At 64.6% G+C, this 21,653-nt stretch overlaps 1 protein-coding gene and 1 non-coding gene across 3 annotated transcripts; both read right to left on the bottom strand.

Annotated features, from left to right (window-relative positions):
* Positions 1–5,613: 5,613 nt before the first annotated feature.
* Positions 5,614–17,571, bottom strand: PIAS3 (protein inhibitor of activated STAT 3). Of its 2 annotated transcripts, none has more exons than XM_039910922.1 (14): positions 17,413–17,571; positions 13,766–14,180; positions 12,591–12,675; positions 12,329–12,379; positions 12,113–12,203; positions 11,857–11,991; positions 11,664–11,769; positions 11,272–11,345; positions 11,020–11,180; positions 9,414–9,550; positions 8,400–8,571; positions 6,766–6,890; positions 6,603–6,640; positions 5,614–6,429 (listed from the first exon to the last, which is right to left on the bottom strand). In XM_039910922.1, the coding sequence occupies exons 2-14, from the start codon at positions 14,175–14,177 to the stop codon at positions 6,184–6,186; spliced, it is 1,833 nt and encodes a 610-aa protein (XP_039766856.1). In that variant the 5' UTR covers positions 14,178–14,180; positions 17,413–17,571; the 3' UTR covers positions 5,614–6,183. The 2 variants fall into 2 exon arrangements, with proteins under 2 accessions (XP_039766856.1, XP_039766855.1); XM_039910921.1 differs by lacking the exon at positions 17,413–17,571 and adding an exon at positions 16,325–16,435.
* MIR7414 (microRNA mir-7414) lies at positions 9,214–9,268 on the bottom strand. Its single transcript, NR_130416.1, has one exon. It is a non-coding gene; the product is annotated as a microRNA mir-7414 (primary transcript).
* Positions 17,572–21,653: the final 4,082 nt, after the last annotated feature.

Genomic DNA, 21,653 nt, shown 5'->3' with positions numbered 1-21,653 from the left:
TTATCGAGCGCTATATTACTCATCAATCCTATTTCTTGAGCCCCTTACTGGGTGCGGAGCCCTGTAATAATAATAATAATAATTGTGAGTGAGACTTGTTAAGCGCTTACCGTTGGCAAGCGCTGGAGTGTCTGCAGGGTAATCATTTCCAGTGCTCTGGCAAATATCCCCATTATTATTGGACACGGTCCCTGTCCCACAGACGGCTCACGCTCCTAATCCCCATTCGACAGATGAGGGAACCGAGGCCCGGAGAAGCCAAGTGACTTGCCCAAGGTCACCCAGCAGACAAGTGGTGGAGCTGGGATTCTGCCTCCCCGGCCCGGGCTCTATCCACTAAGCCACGCCGCTTCTCCGCTGTACTAAGCGCTTGGGCGAGTACGACAGTGAACGGACACGTTCCCTGTGCACAGCCAGCTGGCAGTCGCTTGGGAGAGTACAAAAGAAGAGAATTAGCGTCCGTAGCGAGCTTGCGGCGGGGACGACGACAGACGTTAATATTATCAAATAAGTCATTTATCATGTGTGATTTAAAGGTGGGTACAGAAATGCCGTGGGGTTGGGGACAGGGTGAATATCAATTTCCTCCGCGCCCATCTCTTGCCCCAGTGACCTAGCCCATCTATTTTATGAGAAAATGGAAACCGTCACAAGAAAATGGAAACCACCGAAAGAGTGATCTTCCTACCATCTCCCCTGCCCCTCTCCAGTCCTTCCCTCCGCCTGCTCCTTCTCCACGTCTCCCATCTTTCCCGGCAGCATCTCAAAAGAGAAGCAGCGTGGCTCGGTGGAAAGAGCCCGGGCTTGGGAGTCAGAGGTCACGGGTTCGAATCCCCGGCTCTGCCACTTGTCAGCTGGGTGACTGTGGGCACGTCACTTCTCTGGGCCTCAGTGACCTCATCTGGAAAATGGGGATGAACTGGGAGCCTCCCGTGGGACCACCTGATGACCCTGTATCTCCCCCAGCGCTTAGAACCGTGCTCTGCACATAGTAAGCGCTTAACAACTACCAGTATTATTATTATTAAAAGGAGATCTCCTGCCTTCTCTCAAAATCCACCTCCTCCACCTCATCAAAGCACTTGCCCCCCACCCTTCTCCCCTCCCTGACCTCCATCTTCCCCTGTTAGCTCTCCAGTGGCTCCTTCCCCACTGCTTTCAACCACGCTCACCTCTCCCCATCCTAAACAAACCCTCCCGCGACGCCACGATTCCCTCCGGTCATCGCCCCAGCTCCCTCCTACCGTTTCTTTCCCAGCTCCCCGAGCGAGGAGCCTACCCCTGCTGTCTCCTCCCCCGGACCCCCTCCGGCCTGGCTTCCGTCCGCCCCCCCCCCCCCCCGCTCACCTCGACCTCTCAGCTGCTCTCAACACCGTCGACCACCCCCCCCTCCAAAAAAACATCCGACCGCGTCTTCACGGACACCGTCCTCTCCCCGTCTCTCTGGTCGCTCATTCTCGGTCTCCCACCCCCCAACCGTGGTGGGAGTCCCTCAAGGCCCACCTTCTGGACCCCCCCCCCCCTTTTATTCTCCATCCACACCGACTCCCTTGGAGAACTCGTTCGCTCCCAACTGTCGCCTCTGTGCCGACGATCCCCAGCTCTCCGGCCCCGTCTCCCTCCCTCCCTCCCTCCAGTCTCACATTTCCTCCTGCCTTCGAGACGTCTTCGCACCTCCAACTTAACCCGTCCCAAGCAGGACTCTTCATCTTCCCGCCCAGACAGCACCGCCGTCCTTCCCGTCTCACGGCCGTGGCGTCACCCTCGCCTCTCTCCCCGAGTCCGCCCCTTCCATCTGCCGCTGAATCCTCTCGGTTCGACCTCGTTGACGTCGCCGAAATCCGCTCTCTGGGCTTCGAATTACTACCACCTCGCTCCCGTCCCCTCTCGATTGCTCCGGCGGCCTCCGCGATGACCTCCCTGCCTCCCATCCATACTTGAGTCTGCCGGCCGGATGGTTTCTCTTGGAAAAACGTCCTCGTTTCCCCATTCCCGAAGAACCTCCGGTGGTTGCCCGTCCACCTCCGGCGGTGGAAACCTCTCGCCCTCTGCTTTAAAGGCCTCGATCCCCTCGACCTCCTCCTACCTCACCGCTGTCCTACCCCAACCCAGCCCGCGCCGTTCGTTCCCCGACCTGGTCCGTCTCACCGCCGATCTTTCGCCCACATCCTGCCTGTGGCCCGGATCGCCCTCCCTCCTGTGACTCTCCCCGCCTTCGAAGCCTTCCCGGAGGCCCGCCTCCTCCCAGAGGCCTTCCCTGACTGCACCCTCCTTTCCTCTTCTCCCGCTCCCTTCTGCGTCTCCCCGACTCTCTCCCTTTCTTCGTCCCCCGCCCTCCCGGCCCCACACCACTCGCGTCCCTGTCTGTGATTTTCTTTCTTTCTATTAACGCCTCCTCCTCCTCCAGACTGTCAGCGCGCTGCGGACGGGAAATGTGTCTACCGACTTTTGTATTGCCCTCTCCCAAGAGCTTGCTTGCAGCGCTCTGCCCCCAGGAAGTGTTCGATACAATCGATTGATTGACGGAGGGGGTGCCCCCCCTAAAAAATAGTGGGGGGAAGCATGTAGGGCAGAAGGTCACGGGTTCTAATCCCCCGCTCCGCCCTTTCTCTGCTGTGTGACCTTGGGTGAGTCACTTCACATCTCAGGGCCTGAGATGACGGTAAAAAGGGGGATCGAGGCTGTCAGAGGAGCCCCGTTCTCACCCCGACTCCCCTACTGGTCTGCTGCGTGACCTTGGGCCAGTCACTTCCCTTCCCCGTGCCTCAGTTTCCTCCCCTGTCGGACGGGACGGGGCCCGGGTCCGGCAGCAGCCTAGAGAAGCAGCGTGGCTCAGTGGAAAGAGCCCGGGCTTAGGAGTCGGAGGTCTTGGGTTTGTATCCCGCCTCCGCCACTCGTCAGCTGGGTGACTCTGGGCCGGTCGCTTCGCTTCTCGGTGCCTCGGTTCCCTCGCCTGTCAAATGGGGCTGCAGACTGTGAGCCTCATATGGCACAACCTGATTTCTTTATAACTACCCCAGCGCTTAGAACAGTGCTCGGCACATACCAACAGTCAGCATTCAGCCCCATTGGCTTGGACTCAGCCCAGCGCCTAGTACAGTGCCTGGCACCTAGTAAGCACCACTGTGGTTAGAGGAGCAGTGTGGCTCAGTGGAAATAATAATAATGTTGGTATTTGTTAAGCGCTTACTAGGTGCACAGCACTGTTCTAAGCGTGGGGGAGATACGGGGTCATCAGATTGTCCCACGTGACGCTCCCAGTCTTCATCCCCATTTTCCAGATGAGGTCACTGAGGGCCCAGAGAAGTCAAGTGACTTGCCCACAGTCACACAGCTGACAAGTGGCAGCGCTGGGCCCGGCCTTGGGAGTCAGAGGTCGTGGGTTCGAATCCCGGCTCTGCCACTTGTCAGTTGGGTGACCTTGGTCCAGTCACTTCACTTCTCTGGGCCTCAGTGACCTCATCTGGAAAATGGGGATGAAGACCGGGAGCCTCACGTGGGCCGACCCGATGACCCTGGATCTCCCCCGGCGCTTAGAACGGTGCTCTGCACAGGGTAAGTGCTTAACAAATACCAACGTTATTATTATTATTATTATTACCCCAGCGCTTAGAACAGTGCTCTGCACAGAGGAAGCGCTTAGAAATACCATCCTTATTCACGATGCATGAATGGCTCAGTGGAAAGAGCCCGGGCTTGGGAGTCAGAGGTCGTGAGTTCGAATCCCAGCTCTGCCACTTGTCAGCTGGGTGACTGCGGGCGAGTCACTTCACTTCCCTGGGCCTCAGTTACCCCATCTGTCAAATGGGGATGAAGACTGGGAGCCCCATGAGGGACAGCCTGATCACCTTGTATCCCCCCAGCGCTTAGAACAGTGCTCTGCACCTAGTAAGCGCTTAACCGATACCAACATTTTTAGTATTATTACAAACCTCCTGAGGGGAGGGGGGAGGGGCCAAGGGAAGGAGCGCGCGGGGGCTGCCGGGGGAAGGAGCGCGCGCGGGCGGGGGGGGGGGGCCCGCGCGCCAATAGGAGGGGGAGGGGCAGCCAAGGAGGGGGCGGGGCCAAGCACCGGAAGGAGCGCGCGGAGGCCGCCAGGGGCGGGGCCGCGCGCTGGGAGGAGCGCGTGGGGGCGGGGCCAGCCGGGAGGGGGCGGGGCCGAGGGCCGGAAGGAGCGCGAGGGCAGCCAAGGAGCGGGGCGGGGCCACGCGCCGGTGGCAGATGGGGGGGGGGGGCGGGCCAGGGGGGAAAGCGGAATGGGGGACGGGGAGAGAAGGGATCCGCGGACAGGGACTGGTGGCATCCGTGACCGTTCGCCTGCTGGGGAGGGTGGGGGGACAGAAGAAGAAGAGGAAAAGGAGGAGGGAAAGCCCCGCCCCTCACCAGCTGCCAGTCCCGGCTCCCACCTCCCCCCGCCGCTCCAGCGCCCTCTGCCGGTCGAGCTTCTCCTCGTCCTGTCCCAGCGCCCCCTGGCGGTCGAGCCGCTCCTCTCGCCTTCCCGGCGCCCCCTGCTGGACAAGCTTCCCCTCGCACTGTCCCAGCGCCCCCTGGCGGTCGAGCCGCCCCTCTCGCTTTCCCGGCGCCCCCTGCTGGTCGAGCTTCCCCTCGCACTGCCCTGGCGCCCCCTGCTGGTCGAGCTTCCTCTCTCGCCCTTCATTCATTCCTTCATTCCTATTTACTGAGCGCTGACTGGGTGCAGAACCCTGTACTAAGCGCTTGGAAAGTCCAAGTCGGAGACCATCCCTAGATGGTCTAGAAGGGGGGAGCCGGACAACAGAACAAGGAGACAGGCGGCAACAGCATCTAGCCCAGAGGCCCCTGCCGCCCCAGCTGGTCCGCACCCCTCGGGTCCCCCGCCCCGCTTCCTCCGCCTCCTCTCCTTCCGCAGAGGCAGGACAGGAATAATAATAATGATAATAAAAATAATAATGGTATTTGTTAAGCTCTTACTTCATGCCAAACACTGTTCTAAGCGCTGGGGTGGAGACCAAGGCATCAGGTTGTCCCACGCGGGGCTCCCAGTCTTCATCCCCGTTTGACAGATGAGGTCACGGAGGCCCAGAGAAGTCAAGTGGCTTGCCCAAAGCCACACGGCTGACAAGTGGCAGAGGCGGGATTTGAACCCGCAACCTTTGACTCCCAGGCCCAGCCAGACTCTTTCCACTAAGCCACACACACACACATACACACTCTGACTCTACCCCCCCGCTCTCCCCCACCCTCATCCTAACCTTCACCCCTCTGACCGCCCCCCCAGGCCCTCTTTGAGGCCCCAACAATAATAATAATAAAGAATTGTGGTATTTGTTAAGCTCTTACTAGATGCCGGGCACTATGCTAAGCGCCGGGGTGGATCCAAGCAAATGAGGTTGGACCCAGTCCCCGTCCCCCGTGGGGCACACAGTCCCCATCCCCATTCTACGGATGAGGGAACCGAGGCCCAGAGAAGCGAAGTGACTGGCCCGAGGCCACACGGCAGACAAGGGGCAGAGGTGGGATTGGAACCCGTGACCTTCTGCCTCCCAGGCCCGTGCTCTAGCCACTAGGCCCTGCCCGAGCAGCCCCGCCCGCCCAGCCCCGCTTCCCTTACCCCCTGCACCCCTAGACTTCCCGGAGCGTTTTCCACTTTTATTAATAACCGAAAAGGTTCGCTACAGTGGTGGGACAAAAGCGAGGAAATTAGAGTCACCGGGGCCCCGGCCCCCCTCTACCCCCGGCCCCCCTGCCTCTGGCAGGGTGGGGAAGGGGGAGAGAGCTCAGCACAATGTCAGTGACAATCCCTCTCCCCCCAGTAAAGGTGCTGGTTGGGGCTACGGTCAGCCTGAGGGGGTGGGGGGGACCTGGGGGCGGCCAACTTAAATACATAAATAGAGAGTCGGGGGGTGGGCACACCGGGCTGGGGGCGATGGGGAGAGGAGAGGGGAGGAGTCTTTGGAGTTTTTTTTCATTTTTATGTACAAAAGCTACAACTGAAAATAGAGATCTCTGTACAGGTCGTGGCCCGGCCGGCGCCCGGGGGTTCTCCGAGGGGGCCGTGCCCCCCTCCCCGTCCGCCCCCCCGTCCCGGCTCCGACGGGCCGCGCGCGCGTGTCCGGGACGGGGCGGGGTCCCCACGGGTCCCGGCTCACCGCTGTCCTCGGGCAGGCCGCGGCGGTCCCCGGCGTCCCCCCGGCCGGTCCGGCCTCAGTCCAGGGAGATGACGTCGGAGCGGCAGGCGGTCAGCGCGGGGCCCGGCGCCGGGGGACCGGCCGGGACGCCCCCGCCGGGCCGGGGGGCGGCGGCGGGCGGGGAGGCGGCCCGGTGGGAGGCGGCCGCCAGCACGGGCGCCAGGGGACCCAGGAAGGGCGGCTGGGGGGCCCCCCGGTACTGGAAGAAGCGGCTCAGGGCGTCCTGCTCGTCCAGCGACGTGATGACCGACGGGCCGTAGCGCTGGGGGACACGGAGGGCCGAGTCCCACCCTGACCCCTCGCCGTCCCCTCCCTCCCGGCCGAGCCCGCGGGACGGGGACCGGCCTCAGTTTCCCCAGCTAGGAGAGCCCACGGCCGGGGGGGGAGGATGGAGGCGGAGAAGGCGGGGAGGGAGGGGAAGGGGGGGAGGCTCACCTGATTCTCGCTCTGCAGGAAGGAAAACAAATCCAGACCTGGAGAGAAGAGGAAGGACCCAAATCCAATCCGGGTCGGACGCCGGCCCTCGGCCCGACCGCCGGCCCCGGCCCCCGGCCCCGGAGAGACACCCGCACGCGGGTCCCGGGCGCGCGATACTTGCCCTGAATGTCGCCGGGCAGGGAGAAGGCCGGGGGGTAGTCGGGCAACGGGAGGCCCGTCAGGAAGTCGCCGGCCAGCGGCGGGGTCCGCAGCCCGGACGACGGCCGGTGGTCAGCGCTCAGCGTCCTGCGGGGAAGAGGGAGGGACAGAGTGGGCAGGAGGAGCGAGGGGGGCCCGGGGAGTCCGAGGACCCGGGTTCCGATCGCCGCTCCGGCTGCCGGGGGACCTCGAGCCGGTCGTTTCCCTCCCGTTGGGCCTCGGTTACCTCATCCGGAAAATGGGGATTGAGACGGGGAGCCCCACGGGGGAGGGGGTCCGAGCTGGGAGCCGGCTCGGATCCCTAGACTGCAAACTCGCCGTGGGCAGGGAAGGCGGCTACCGGCTCTCGAAATAACGACAGTGTCTGTCAAGCGCTTCCTATGTGCCAAGCACCGTCAATAGTAACAGTAGCGATAATAACGATGATGGTATTTGGTGCGCGCTTCCTATGTGCCAAGCGCTGTTAATAATGATGATGATGATGACGATGATATCTGTTAAGCGCTTCCTATGTGCCAAGCACTATTAATAATAATATTTGTTAAGCGCTTCCTATGTGCCAAGCACTGCTAATAATAATAGTGACGTACTTAAGCGCTTCCTATGTGCCAAGCACTGTTAATAATAATGATGATGATATTTGCGAAGCGCTTCCTACGTGCCAAGCACTGCTAATAATAATAACGATAATGTACTTGAGCGCTTCCTACGTGCCAAGCGCTGTTAATAATATAATAATAACGTATTTAAGCGCTTCCTAAGTGCCAAGCACTGTTGTTAATAATAATAACGCTGGTATTTGTTAAGCGCTTCCGACGTGCCGAGCACCGTTCTAAGCGCTGGGGGAGACGGAAGATAAGCAGCTTGTCCCCCGTGGGGCTCCCGGTCTTCATCCCCATTTCACGGATGTGGTGACCGAGGCACGGAGAAGCGCAGTGGCCTGCCCCAGGTCACCCGGCAGACAAGGGGCGGAGCCGGGATTAGAACTCAAGTCCTCTGTCTCCCCGGCCCGGGCTCTCTCCCGAAGCCACGCTGCTTCTCGCTGGCGGATCTTGTCCTCTTCCCAAGGCTTAGTCCAGTGCTCTGCACGCAGTAAGTGTTCAATACAAGACTGATTAATCTACTCCACCGCTTACTACAGTGACTCGCCCCCTCCTCCCGAGCCTCACTGAAGGCCCCGCCTCCTCCGAGAGGCCTTCCCCGACTGCGCCCTCCTTTCCTCTTCTCCCGCTCCCTTCTGCGTCGCTCCCTTTCCTCGTCCCTCCCTCCGGGCCCCGCACCGCTTCCGTCCACCTCCCTCATTTACCGATTTCTATTCACAGAAATCGGGTCTCCCCCCTCTAGACTCCTCGGGGGCAGGGAAGGCGTCTGTTCCACCGGACTCTCCCAGGCGCTCGGGACAGCGCTCCGCGCACAGTCAGCGCTCGATAAATACCACCGACGGACCCATCGACCACCAAAGAGCCCGGGCGTCCCCGGCCCGCTCCCGGCCGCCCCGTCGGTCGCTGGTGTTTAGCGACGGGTCTCACCCCATCCCTCCCCCCGGCCCCCCACCCCCCCCCGCGCCGTCCCGCCCCCCGCCGCCTCGGTCCGCACCCTTTGGCCCCCGGGGTGGCCGCGGCGACGACGGGCCGGGGCTTCTTGGCCAGCGGGGGCCCCTCGTCCCGCTCCTCCTCCTCCTCGGACGAGCTGTCCAGGGTCAGGTCGATGACCTCCACCTTCGGCTTCTTCTCGGGCGCCGGCCCCTCCGCTCCGAACGCGGGGCCGGCTGCGGGGGGGCGGAGGACGACGGTGAGCTCGAGGGTGGGAAGGGCAAGGGAGCTCCTCCTCGTGGGCGGGGAACGGGTCTGGCCCGAGGCCCCGGGAGGTCCTGGGTTCTAATCCCCGCTCCGCCACCTGCCTGCCGGGTGACCCCGGCCAAGTCGCTTCGCTGGGCCTCAGTTCCCTCGTCCGTCAAACGGGGATGGAGACGGTGAGCCCCACGGGGGGGGGGGCGGGCAGGGCACCGGGTCCAACCCCATTTGCTTGTGCCCACCCCGACGCTTAGTACAGTGCCTGGCACCGAGCAAGCAGCGCGGCTGAGTGGGAAGAGCCCGGGCTCCGGAGTCAGAGGTCACGGGTCCGACTCCCGGCTCTGCCGCTTGTCAGCAGTGTGACTGTGGGCGAGTCGCTTTAACTTCTCTGTGCCTCATTTACCTCCTCTGTAAAATAGGGATTAACTGTGAGCCTCACGTGGGCCAACCTGATGACCCTGGATCTCCCCCGGCGCAAAGAACGGTGCTCTGCCCATCGTAAGCACTTAAATACCCACATTATTATTATTATTATTATTAAGCACTTACCCAAAGCCAATATCATCACTGCTGTTCTGTCGGACTCTCCCACGCGCCCCGGACGGGGCCGCGCGCCCAGTAAACGTTCAATCAAGACCATTCATTCACTCGATCGTCTCGATCGAGCGCTCACCGTGTGCAGAGCATTCTACTGAGCGCTTGGGAGGGTCCAGTACTACAAGGAACAGATTCCCTGCCCACGGGCTAGAGGGAGAACGGGTGAATCCATCCCGCCGCGCTGCCCAAGGGGGCCGGGAGGGCGGACGACCGGTCTCACCTTCCAGGCCGCCGCAGCCCGGAGGCGGGCACACCTCCGCCGCCTCCTTCTTGGGCTTCATCGGGCACCACGACCCGTCCTCCATGAACTGGATCTCGTCGCAGTCGGACACGGAGTCGAGGATCTCCAGGAACAGCCTGGGGGTGGGAAGGGAGTGGCTGGCGCCCGGGCGGACCTGGGTTCTAATCCCGCCCCCGCCACTTGTCCGCCGCGTGACCTCGGGCCAGTCGCTTCACTTCTCTGGGCCTCGGCTCCCTCCTCCGCCCAACGGAAGGGCGTGAGCCCCGTGTGGGACGGGGACGGCGTCCGACCCGACGATCCCGGATCCGCCCCAGCGCTCAGCAGGGGGCCCGGCACGGAGGCGGCGCCTAACGAATACCACAGTTATTATCCTTCTCCTCTGGGCCTCCGTTTCCTCAACTGTAAAATAATTACAGCGCGCGTTAAGCGCTCACTAGGTGCCAGGCGCCGTACTCCGATACCCAGTCTCCCTCCGAGTCGGACGGTGAGCCCCCGTGGGGGACGGGAACCGGTCCACTCCATCGGTGGTATTTACTGAGCGCTCCCTGTGGACCGGGCGCTGTACGAGGCGCTTGGGAGAACACAATAAAACGGAAGGCGCAGACGTGTTCCTTGCCCACGGGGAGCCGACGGTCCGATCTGCGTCGACCGCATCGTCCCTGGCGCTTAGTACAGAGCTTGGCACGTAGTAAGCGCCGAAGAAATACCACCTGAAGGGGACGGTGAGGAGGAGGCAGAGGGGGGCGACCGGAAGGATGGGTCGGAGTCAGCGGACGGGGATTTTCAGAGACTAGGTCGACCGGGGAGGGTTTAGAAGGGAGCGTGGCCTAGCGGGTAGAGCCCGGGCCAGGGAGTCAGTAGGACCCGGGTTCTAATCTCCGCTCCGCCACTTTGCTGTGTGGCCTAGGGTCGCTCGACTTACTCTGGGCCTCGGGCCCCTCATCTGGAAAACGGGGAGGAAGAGCGTGAGCCCCCCGTGGGACAGGGACCGGGTCCGAACCGATTAGCTTGGATCTAACCCGATGCTTAGTACGGTGCCTGGCACGGAGTGAACGCTTAATGAATACCATAAAAAGGAAAGAAGAGAGGAGTCGGGGGGTGGGGGCCGGAGAGGAAGGGCTGGTGAGCAGGGATCCGTCGGGGAGAGTCGGCGAATATCGAAAAAGAAAAAAGGGCGGGATGGGGTCGTTATTATTATTATTAATAATGATTAATAATAACAGTAACGATAATGAGGATATCTGTTAGGCGCTTACGATGCGCCAGGCACCGTACTAAGCGCTGGGGTGGATAAAGCGAATCAGGTTGGACACAGGCCCCGTCCCACGGGGGCAACCCAGTCTCAATCCCCATTTTCCAGATGCGGGAACTGAGGCCCAGAGAAGGGAAGTGACTTCCCCAAGGTCACACAGCAGACAAGTGGTGGGGCGGGGACGAGAACCCACGACCTTCTGACTCCCAGGCCCGGGCTCTAGCCGCCGGGCCACGCCGCTCCTCTCGGCATCGGGTGGGGGTCGGCCGGGCCGGGGGGCCGGGGGGCGGGCAGGGGTCCGACGGGTCCGGGGTGGTCCGGGGCGGTCGGTACCCGTCGATGACCAGGCTCTCGTAGGGCGCCTTCTTGTCGCACACGGGGCAGGTCCAGGTGGGCTTCTTCTCGTTCATCTGCAGGTAGAGGGCCGCGTCGAAGCTCTGCAGGTGGGCGCAGCTCAGGGCACGGCAGGGCACCGCCAGGCGCATCTTCCCCAGCTGCGGGGGGAGCGGGAGGGTCAAGGGTCGGGGGGCGACGGCGGCAGAGGGCCCCCCCACCCCGGCCTCCGCCCGCCCCCGGCCCACGCACCGGACACATGAGGGAGACGCGGAGGCTGGTGGTCGCCACTTCGCTGTCGGGGTCGGCCGTCAGCTTCTCCTTGACTGAAACCGGGCCGGAGGGCGGGGGTCGGGGCGGGGCCGGCGGGGGGACCACGCAGGGTCCCCCCCGGGGTTGGGGGGCGCTCCGGGGCTGCGGGCCGAGCTGGGGGCGGGAGGGGGGTCCCGCGGGGCCGGGCGGGATGGGGAGGTCACTCGAGGTGGGGCCGGAGGGGTCGCTGGAGGCGGTGGGACGAGCCGGGGGGGGGGGGGGCGGTGGGGCCGCCCCTCGGGGCCGGGTGGGGTCGGGGGGCGGTGACGCTGAGGGCTGTGGGCCGAGCCGGGGGTCCCGCGGGTCCGGGTGGGGGCTGGGGGCCGACTCACTGAGGGCCCGCGAGTGGTCAGCGTTGCGGATGCCCTTGGCCCTCAGCTTCTGCAGCAGCGTCCCGGACGTCAGCTGCTTCACCAGGTAGACGGACAGGGAGTAGCTCTGCGCGGGGCGGGGGGGGGAGGCGGTCAGCGGCCGGTCCCGCCCCCCCCCCCCCCGCCCCCCGGCCCCCCGCCGGCCGCGGCTCACCCGCCCGAACTCCGAGGACCAGTTGACCACGATGGTGTTGGGGACGGTGGCCGAGAGCCGCGCCAGGGGGGTGATGTTGACCGGGCGGCTGGGACGCTTGGGTTCGGCCCCGTTCTTCGTGGGCGGGAGGTAGCCCTGCGGGGGAGGGGACGGGCCCCGGCTCAGAGGGGGCTCCGGGCGCCCGCCCGCCCGCCGCGCCCTCCCCCATCCGCCCCGGTGGTCCGGACCCCGGCCGGGGGGGGGAAGGGGCACTCACGGGCAGGGGGCACAGCTTCCCGTTGACTTTGATGAACAGGTTGGGGGGGAAGCAGTCTTCTTGGGGGCAGCTGGTCTCACACAGGCAGAACCTGTGGGGGTGGACGGGGCGGGGGGTCAGCCCCCCGTCGTCCGCGGGGGCGGGCGGGGAGGGGGCCGGGACCGGCCGGGGCAGCGGAGGGAAGAGGGAAGCGTTGGGGGGGGGGGGGGGTCTCACCTGAGCTGCACCTGCACCGTGTAATCACACTTAGCCCCAGGCAGGACATCCCTGTAACCATGGAGACCGGGAGGGGGGTGAGGGCGGGCGCAGAGGCCCAGGAGGGGGGCGGACCCCCAAACCTGCCCTTTCCCCCTCCCGATCGCAACTGCCCCTCTCCACGCACCGCCCCCCCCCCGGGGCCGGGGAACCCACCCGGGGGGTAGCGGGGCGGCGGGCGAGGCCCGACGGGGGGGGGGGGGACGGGGACGGTCTGGGTCACCTGGACGCGAGGATCTGCTGGACCTGCTGCGGGGTGAGGGCGAAGGTGAAGTGCGTCTCCTCGAACCTCTGACTGTTGGTGGAAGCTGCCGGCGGGAAAACGAGCGGCCGGGGCCGGGGGTCAGCGCCGGGCCCGGCGTGGGGGCGCGGGGTCACGGCCGGGCCGGCGGCGAAGGATTGGCAGGGCTGGTGGGGGGCGGGGGGGGAGACCGGCCCTCGGGCCCGGGAGGGCGGGCAGGGGGACGTCGAGGTAAGCTGGCACCCAGGGACGGCGGGGGATCGGACCATCCATCTATTTGGAGAGACCCCGGAGAGGAGGAAGATAAATCGGGAGTGGAGAAGCAGCGCGGCTCAGTGGAAAGAGCCCGGGCTGGGGAGTCAGAGATCACGGGTTCGAATCCCGGCTCTGCCACTCGGCAGCCGGGTGACCGTGGGCGAGTCACTTCGCTTCTCTGGGCCTCGGTGACCTCATCTGCAAAATGGGGATGAAGACGGTGAGCCTCACGTGGGACGACCCGATGACCTCGTATCTCCCCAGCGCTTCGAACGGCGCTCTGCACACAGTAAGCGCTTAACAAACGCCAACGTTATTATTAAACTGAGGAGGACTGGGTGGGGGGAGAAACCCCCGGGAGGTGCTGGAAGGCAAGGGAGGATCCAGGGGTAAACCGAGGTGCGTGGCCACCAGCCAGTGGGAAGCCCCTGCGGAAGTGGTGGGAAGGGAAATGGCGGGGGGGGGTCCGAAGGGTAAAACGAAGCACACCTAACTTGTCTCATCCCCGGCACTCAGAACAGTGCCTGGCACACGGTAAGCGCCCGACGAATACCCCGAACGAACAAGGCAACGGCACCCACCCAGTGGGGGAGGCCCCTGGGAAGCGTGGCTGAGAGTCAGAGGCCGTGGGTTCTAATTCCGACCCCGCCACTCGTCCGCTGTGGGACCTCGGGCGAGTCACTTCGCGTCTCTGGGCCCCGGTGACCTCCTCCGTCAAACGGGGATACCACCCGAGGGCCCCCCGGGTCTCCGCCGGCGCTCAGAAGGGGGGCCGGGCACAGGGTAAGCGCCGAACGGGTACCATCGTTGCCGAGCGCCGGCAGGGACGGGGGACCCGCGGGTAGACTGAGGCCGGGCAGGGGGAGGCGGGGACACGGGTTGGGGGGGCGGGGAGGGCGCACCGAGCGTGGCGGGCTTGATGAGCTCGTCGTAGACGTCGTAGAAGGGCAGCCGCTTCATCTTGACGTCGGGGTGGACCGGGCGGGCGGGCGAGGCCGGGCGCCGGCCGTCCGGCTCCCGCTTGGGGCTCGGCAGGGGCGGGGGGGGCGGCGGGGCGGCCGGGGGGCCGGGGGGCGGGGCGGGGGCGGCGGGGGGCGGCCCCAGGTGGAGCAGGGCGAGGTCGGCGGGGGCCGGGACCTTGCGGGGGAACCGCCGGCGGTAGAGCTCCTTGATCTTCATCGGGACGCCGGGGCCGCAGCCGGGCCGGACCAGCCGCAGGGCCTCGCTCAGCAGCTCGTGCTTCCGCCCGCTCTTGTTCCGCCCGGCGAAGCCCAGCAGGACCTGCAGCTCAGACACCCGGAAACTCATCACCATGTGCTACGGGGGGGCGGCCGGAGACCGGACACGGAGACACACGGACGGGGAGAGAGAGAGAGAGAGAGAGAGAGAGAGAGAGACACACACACAGAGAGACGGCGGGGTCAGGCCTTCGGCCGGGGCGGGGACCCTCCTCTCCCCCCCCCAGACCGTCGCTCCGCGACGTCCTCTCCTCGTCTCCCACTCCCTTCGCCCCCCGGCCCAGCCCCACGACACTCATGATGGGGTCGACGGCGGCATCTGCTAAGCGCCTCCTCTGTGCCGGGCACCGTGTTGAGCGCCGGAGTGGCTACGAGGGAACGAGGCGGGGTTCGCCGTCTCGGTCCCCCGCTTTCCAGACGAGGGAACCGAGGCCCAGGGGAGCGAAGCCCGGGAGGCGCGAGGCGAGCGGGTCGGACACCGGCCCGCCGAGGCTCAATCTCCATTTTCCGGACGAGGCCACGGTGGCGGGGAGGAGGGAGGCGACCGGCCCGGGGTCCCACGGCGGACGAGGGACGGGAACCCGGGGTCCCTCGACGCCCGGGCCCGGGCCCTACCCAGCGGGCCGCACGGCGAGCTCCCCGCGGGGCGGAGGAGCGTGGGTTTGGCTCCCGGCGGTCCCTCCCCGGTGCTCGGCGCAGCGTTCCGCACCCAGACGGCGCTCGGTCGACACCAGCGCCCCACCTCCTCCGCGCCCCTCCGCGCCCCTGCCCGCTCGGTGCCCGGCCCAGCAGCGGGAGGCGGGAGGCGGCAGGTCCGGCCGGTCTCCCTCCTCCCCTCCGGGCCCCGGACCCCTCCCCTGCCGGGCCGCCCCGGGGCGCCGGGGCACCCTCTCGGCTTGCCGTCCAGCGGGAGGTGGCAGAGGGGGCACGGGCGAGGGGGGAGGGGGGAAGGGGGAAGAAAATGAGGAGAGGGAAGGGGAGAAAAAGGGGAGAGGGAAAGGGAGGAGAGGGAAGGGGAGGAAAGAGGGGAGAAGAGGAGGAGAGGGAAGGGGAGAAGAGGAGGAGAGGGAAGGGGAGAAGAGGAGGAGAGGGAAGGGGAGAAGAGGAGGAGAGGGAAGGGGAGGAAAGAGGGGAGAGGGAAGGGGAGGAAAGAGGGGAGAGGGAAAGGGAGAAAAGGGGGAGAAAGGGGAGAGGGAAAAGAAGAGGGAAGGGGAGAAGAGGAGGAGAGAAAAGGGGAAAGGGAAAGGGGGGAAAGGGAAGGGGAGGAAAGGGGGAAGAAAAAGGGGGAGAAGAGGAGGAGAGGGAAGGGGAGAAAAAGAGGAGAGAACGGGGGAGAAAAGGGGAGGAAAAGGGGGAGAGGGAAGGGGAGACAAGGGGGAGAGGGAAGGGGAGAAGAAGGGGAGAGAAAGGGGAAGAAAAAGGGGAGAGGGAAAAGGAGGAGAGGGAAAAGGAGGAGAGGGAAGGGGAGAAGAGGAGGAGAGGGAAGGGGAGGAAAGAGGAGAGAGGGGAAGGGGAGGAATGGGGAGAAAAAGGGGGAAGAAAGGGGAGAGGGGGAAGAAAGGGGAGAGGGAAGGGAGGAAAGGGAAGAAAAGGGGAGAGGGAAAAGGAGGAGAGGGAAGGGGAGAAGAGGAGGAGAGAAAAGGGGAGAGGGAAGGGGAGGAAAGGGCGAAGCAAAAGGGGAGAAGAAGAGGAGAGAAAAGGAGGAGAGAGAAGAAGAGGGAAGGGGAGAAAAGGGGGAAGAAAAAGGGGAGAGGGAAGGGAGAAGAGGGAGGAAACGGGGAGAAAGCGAGAAAGGAAGGGCAGAGGGGAAAGTAGGAGGTCGGGGGAAGAAGGGGGAAGCAATTAGGGGAGAAGAGGGAGACGGGGAAGGGGAGACGAGGAGGGGGAAAAGGGGAGGGAGAAGGGAGGAGTCCGTCCGCCCCCAAACCGTGCCTCAGTTTCCCGGTGTGTCTCCCGGGGGGCGCGGAAAGGGGGACTCCCCCATCCCCCTGCCCCACCCTACCGGAGGCAGGGGGATGGCTGCGATGACCCGGAGGCCTGATTCCAAGCGTTTAGGCCAGTGCTCTGCACAGAGGAGGCGCTCAGTACATATGGATGGATGAATGAATGAATGAATGAATGGCTGAATGAATGGCTGCGATGACCTGGGCGGGAGGGGGAGGGGGAGGGGGAAGAGGGAGGGGCCGCCCCTCCCCCCCGGGGGTCCTCCCTCCCCCCCGCTACCTTCAACTCGCCCAGCTCCGCCATCTTGAGGCATCGCAGGCGGCCCGAGGCCCGAGCCCCGGACCGGGACGCAGCGCACCGCACAGCACCGCAGCGCACCGCACAGCACCGCCCAACACCGCCGCCGCCGCCGCGCAGGCCGCCGTCACCGCCCGGCCCCGCCCCCCGCCGCCCCCGCCGCCCAATGGGAGGACACGCCCCCTGACCGGGACACGCCCCCTCCGCGGGATTGGCCCCGGTCGCCTGGCCACGCCCCCGGTGCCGGCCACGCCCCTCCCGCGCGCGCGCCCTAGCCCGGACACGCCCCCTCCGCGGGATTGGCCCCCGTCGTCTGGTCACGCCCCCGATGCCGGCCACGCCCCCCTACGAGCGCCCCTCCTAGCCGGGCCACGCCCCCTCCGCGGGATTGGCCCCTGTCGGGCCACGCCCCCTCTGCCGGCCACGCCTCCTCCGGCGCGCGCCCCCGGCCCGGGTCACGCCCCCTCCGCGGGATTGGCCCCGGTCGGACCACGCCCCCGATGCCGGCCACGCCCCCCGGCGCGCGCCCCCTGCCCGGGCCTCGCGCGGCCTCCCCTGGCCACGCCCACTGGACGTGATAGGCCGCCCCTCTGCTGACCCCGCCCCCTCCGGCGCGCGCCCCCGGCCCGGGCCGCGCGCGCCCCCTCCTGGCCACGCCCACTCCACGGGATCGACCCCTCTGCTGACCCCGCCCCCTCCCGCACGCGCCCGCCCCTCTCTCCCCTCCCCCCTCCTCCCCGAATTCGCACCTGGCGCCGCGCACATCCTCATCCTCATCCTCTCGGTAGCGTTTGTTAAGCGCTCACGCGGCGCCAAGCACATCGCGGGAGGCGCCGGGGGCGAGGATCGGGACGGGGGGCGGGCAGCAGGGGGCGGAGAAGGCGGCGGGGGCTGGATCGAGGGGCACCGGAGGGGGGGGGGGCGGGGCAGCCCCAGCTGGTGGGGGGGGGGCTGTATCGATAACCGATAAGTATTGATCCCCCTGCCCTCCCTCCACTAACTTCCAAAGCCTGAAAAGTTTGGTGTCCCAGGGTTGGATCGGGGAAGGGGGAGGCGGGAGCGGGACTTACCGGGGCCGGATGTGGAGGGGGCCGAGGTCGGGTCCGGTTTGGGTCCGGTCCGGTCCGGTGTGGGTCGGGTCGGGTCGGGTCGGGTCGGGTCGGGTCCGGTCCTGCCGCTAAGGACACTGGGCGAGCAGCTCCGGGCCGCTCCGGCCGCCTCGCTGCCGCCCCCTCCGGGACAGACGCGTCACTGCATGGGAGCAAGGGGGCGGGGCCTAGGGGACTAGGGGCGGGGCATGCGCAGTGGAGGGGCGGGGCACGCGCAGTGGAGGGGGGCCTGCGCGAGGAGGGGGCGGGGCCTGCGCAGTGGAGGGGGCTGGCGCGAGAAGGGGGCGGGGTCTGTTGAGGGGGCGGGGCAAGCGCAGTGGAGGGGGCCTGCGCGAGGAAGGGGCGGGGCCTGATAAGGGGGCGGGGCAGGCGCAGTCGAGGGGGCCTGCGCGAGGAAGGGGGGGCCTGCGCGAGGAGGGGGCGGGGCACGTGCAGTGGAGGGGGGCCTGCGCGAGGAAGGGGGCGGGGCATGCGCAGTGGAGGGGGCTGGCGCGAGGAAGGGGGAGGGGTTTGTTGAGGGGGCCTGCGCGAGGAAGGGGGCGGGGTCTGCGCGGGGGGGGGGCGAGGCGGGCATGCGCAGTGGAGAGGCTTGGCCTGCGTGAGGGAGGAGTCTGAGCTCCCACCTTAACCGTCTAGTAATAATGATGCTGGTATTTGTTAAGCGCTTACTTTGTGCCAAGCACTGTTCTAAGCGCTGGGGAGAGCCAGGGTACTCAGGTTGTCCCACGTGGGGGCTCACGCTTTTGATCCCCATTTGACAGACGAGGTCACTGAGGCCCAGAGAAGTGAAGTGACTTGCCCAAGGTCACCCAGCTGACAAGTGGCGGGATTAGAACCCACGACCTCGGACCCCTAAGCCCGGGCCCTTGCCACTGAGCCACGCTGCTTCTCACACACGTAACCATCCATTAATAATCCCGTCACTGGGCCGGGACGGTCTCTATCTGTTGCCGAATTGTCCATTCCAAGCGTTTAGTACAGTGCTGTGCATATAGTAAGCGCTCAATAAATACTATCGAACTAATGAAAAGCAATAATAATGGTACTTGTTAATCAGCGATTAGAACAGTGCTTGGCGCATAGTAAGCGCTTAACACATACCACTATCACTATTAAGCGCTTACTACGTGCGTGACTCAGTGGCAAGAGCCCAGGCTTGGGAGTCAGGGGTCGTGAGTTCTAATCCCGGCTCGGCCACTTGGCAGCCGGGTGACTTTGGGCAAGTCACTTCGCTTCTCTGGGCCTCAGTTCCCTCATCTGTCAAATGGGGATGAAGACTGGGAACCCCACGGGGGACCACCTGATGGCCTTGCATCTCCCCTCAGCGCTTAGGACAGTGCTAGGCACATAGTAAGCGCTTAACAAATACCAACATTATCCATTATTATTACTATTATTATGTGCCAGGCTCTATACTAAGCACCGGGGTGGATGCCATCTAATCGGGTTGGACCCAGTCCCTGTCCCACATGGGGCTCACAGTCTCCATCCCCATTTGACAGATGAGGTCACTGAGGCCCAGTGAAGTGACTTGCCCAAGGTCACACAGCAACCAAGTGGCGGAGCCAGAATTAGAACCCAGGTCCCTCTGACTCCCAGGTCCGGGTACAATCCACTACGCCATGCTGCTTCTACACATTCTCTCTATCTCTATACACGTGTATGTATATATATATATATATATATATACACATCTATACATATATATATATATATAATAATGTTGGTATTTGTTAAGCGCTTTCTAGGTGCAGAGCACTGTTCTAAGCGGTTGTCCCACGGGAGGCGCCCAGTCTTCATCCCCATTTGACAGATGAGGGAACTGAGTCACAGAGAAGTGAAGCGACTGGCCCAGTAAGTCATGGAGTCGTGGTCCGCGGGATATGAGGAGCGAGGGCGTCCCAGAGGCAGGATGTGGGCGAGAGGCCGGAAACGAGATAGATGAGTTTACCACAGAATCACCTCATGCCGATCCCCCGGAGAGGCGAAGGGGGGCTCACAGCCAAACCTCGTTTTTTTCCCCTTGGATTTTCAACTCCAGAAGCCATTTTAGACTCCTTTCCTGGCCCCAACCGTGAAGGAAACGCTCAGGACACGTCACCCCGCTCCTCAAAAACTCCAGCGGTTGCCCATCCACCTCCGCATCGATCGGAAACTCCTCGTTATCGATTTTAAAGCCGTCCATCCGCTCGCCCCCTCCTACCTCCCCTCCCTTCTCTCCTCCTCCATCCCAGCCCCGCACGCTCCGCTCCCCTGGTGCCGCTCACCTCCTCGCTGCCGAACTGACTGCTTAGTCCAGTGCTCTGCACACAGTAAGCGCTCAATAAATACTATTGAACGAACGAATGACCTGGGCCTCCGTCTCGCCGCCGACCCCCGGCCCGCGTCCCGCCCCTGGCCCGAACGCCCTCCCTCCTCTCATGCCACAGACCGTTCCTCTCCCGCCCCGCGAAGCCTGATTTGAAGACCCCGCCTCCTCCGAGAGGCCTTCCCTGACTGCGCCCTCCCTTTCCTCATCTCCCACTCCCTTCTGCGTCGCCCCGACTCGCTCCCTTTGCTCTTTGCCCCCCTCCCCGCCCCACCCCACCATGTCCACCTCGGTCATTTATTTATATCGCTATCCGTCTCCCTCCCTCTAGACTGGAAGCCCGTTGTGGGCAGGGAATGTCACTGTTTTTTGTTGCGTTGTACTTTCCCGAGCGCCCAGTCCGGTGCTCTGCACCCAGTAAGCGCTCAATAAATACGATTGAGTGAATGAATGAAAGGGTGGGGGGGGGCGGGAGGGTGAGGGCGATCCCCCTCCCGGATCTATGCCGTCTCCCACCACCCGCTGGGATGACCTGGGACCCAGGGCCACGGGGACGCCCTCCCTCAGCCCCGCCACTGGCCGAGGGGGAAACCGAGGCACGAGGCAGCCCTCTGACGAGCTCTGAACACTACTTTCCCCTCTGCTCAAATCCTAATGGTCTCCGTGAAGCGCTCACCATGTGCCAGGCACCGTTCTAAGCACCGAGGTGGATACAAGGTCGCCGGGTGGGACCAAGTCCCTGTCCCAACGTGGGGCTCACCGTCTTCATCCTCATTTTGCAGAAGAGGGAACTGAGGCACGGAGGAAGGGAAGCGACTTACCCAAGGTCACCCGGCAGCGGCATGAGAACCCAGGGCCTTGAGACTCCCAGGCCCGGGCTCTACCCACTGGGCCGCGCCGCCTCTCAGAGGGAAGCGGGCGAGGCGGAAACCGCCTCCTCGGCGTCTCCCTCCAGACCCCGGCCCGTCCTCCGTCCTCCATCCCACCGAGGGGGCCGGTCCCCGTTGTCCTCTCTTCTTTGAGGTCCCCTGCTCACTCCCCACATCCCCCCTCCAAAGCTGCAGCCCCTGGGCGGCGGCGAGGCCCAAACGTCGAATCCTGAGATCAACTCCAAGCCTCTCCCCCAAACTCCGGATCCCAACGGGGACGACCGAGTCCGAACGGTTCGGGGTTGGGGGGCGGAGGGTGTGAGGAGGGTGGGCGCACTGCATCTGACGCCCCTCTCCGCCCCTGACTCGTCTGGAAGCGGGGAGGGCGAAGGAGGGGTGGAGACGGGCCTATCGCTCCGCGGAGAGCCCCGGGAGGGAAACCGAGGCACAGAGGGGCCTTCTCTCTTCCACCACTTCCTCCGGGTGGGTGTAATGGATTCCCGATTACGCTTGGAAGAGATGCGGGTAGAGAGGGGGCAAATAATGGTTTCTGTTAAGCGCTTACTACGTGCCGGGTCCTGTTCTAAGCGCTGGGGGAGATGCGAGATAATGGGGATGAACACCGGCCCCTGTCCCACAGAGGGCTCCCAGTCTCAATCCCCATCGTACAGACGAGGAAACTGAGGCTCAGAGAGTGAAGCGACTTGCCCAAGGTCACACAGCAGACGAGGAGCGGAGCTGGGATTACTCCCGGGCCCGTGCTCTATCCACTAATAATAACGTTGGTATCTGTTAAGCGCTTACTAGGTGCCAGGCACCGTTGGAAGCGCGAGATACAAGGTCATGAGGCTGTCCCACGTGGGGCTCACAGTCTTCCTCCCCATTTTGCAGATGAGGGAACTGAGGCACAGAGAAGCGAAGCGACTTGCCCCAGGTCACCCAGCTGAGGAGCGGCGGAGCCGGATTAGAACCCACGACCTCTGACTCCCAAGCCCGGCTCATACGACAGACGCAAACACACGAAC

The sequence above is a fragment of the Ornithorhynchus anatinus genome, chromosome X5, assembly GCF_004115215.2.
Source record: "Ornithorhynchus anatinus isolate Pmale09 chromosome X5, mOrnAna1.pri.v4, whole genome shotgun sequence".
In the NCBI taxonomy this organism is placed as follows: Eukaryota; Metazoa; Chordata; class Mammalia; order Monotremata; family Ornithorhynchidae; genus Ornithorhynchus; species Ornithorhynchus anatinus.
The sequence above is the reverse complement of the archived record's forward strand: the minus strand, read 5'-3'. Positions and strand labels throughout refer to the sequence as shown.

What these genes read in the sequence shown, in the direction of transcription:
- PIAS3 (XM_039910921.1), bottom strand. Translation starts at nt 16,348, where the DNA reads ATGGCGGAGCTGGGCGAGTTGAAG. An exon ending in CAGCAGATCCTCGCGTCCAG is followed by an intron (nt 12,380 to 12,590) that starts GTGACCCAGACC and finishes CCATGGTTACAG; the next exon opens with GGATGTCCTGCCTGGGGCTA. An exon ending in TCCTGCAGAGCGAGAATCAG is followed by an intron (nt 6,430 to 6,602) that starts GTGAGCCTCCCC and finishes CGTGTCCCCCAG; the next exon opens with CGCTACGGCCCGTCGGTCAT.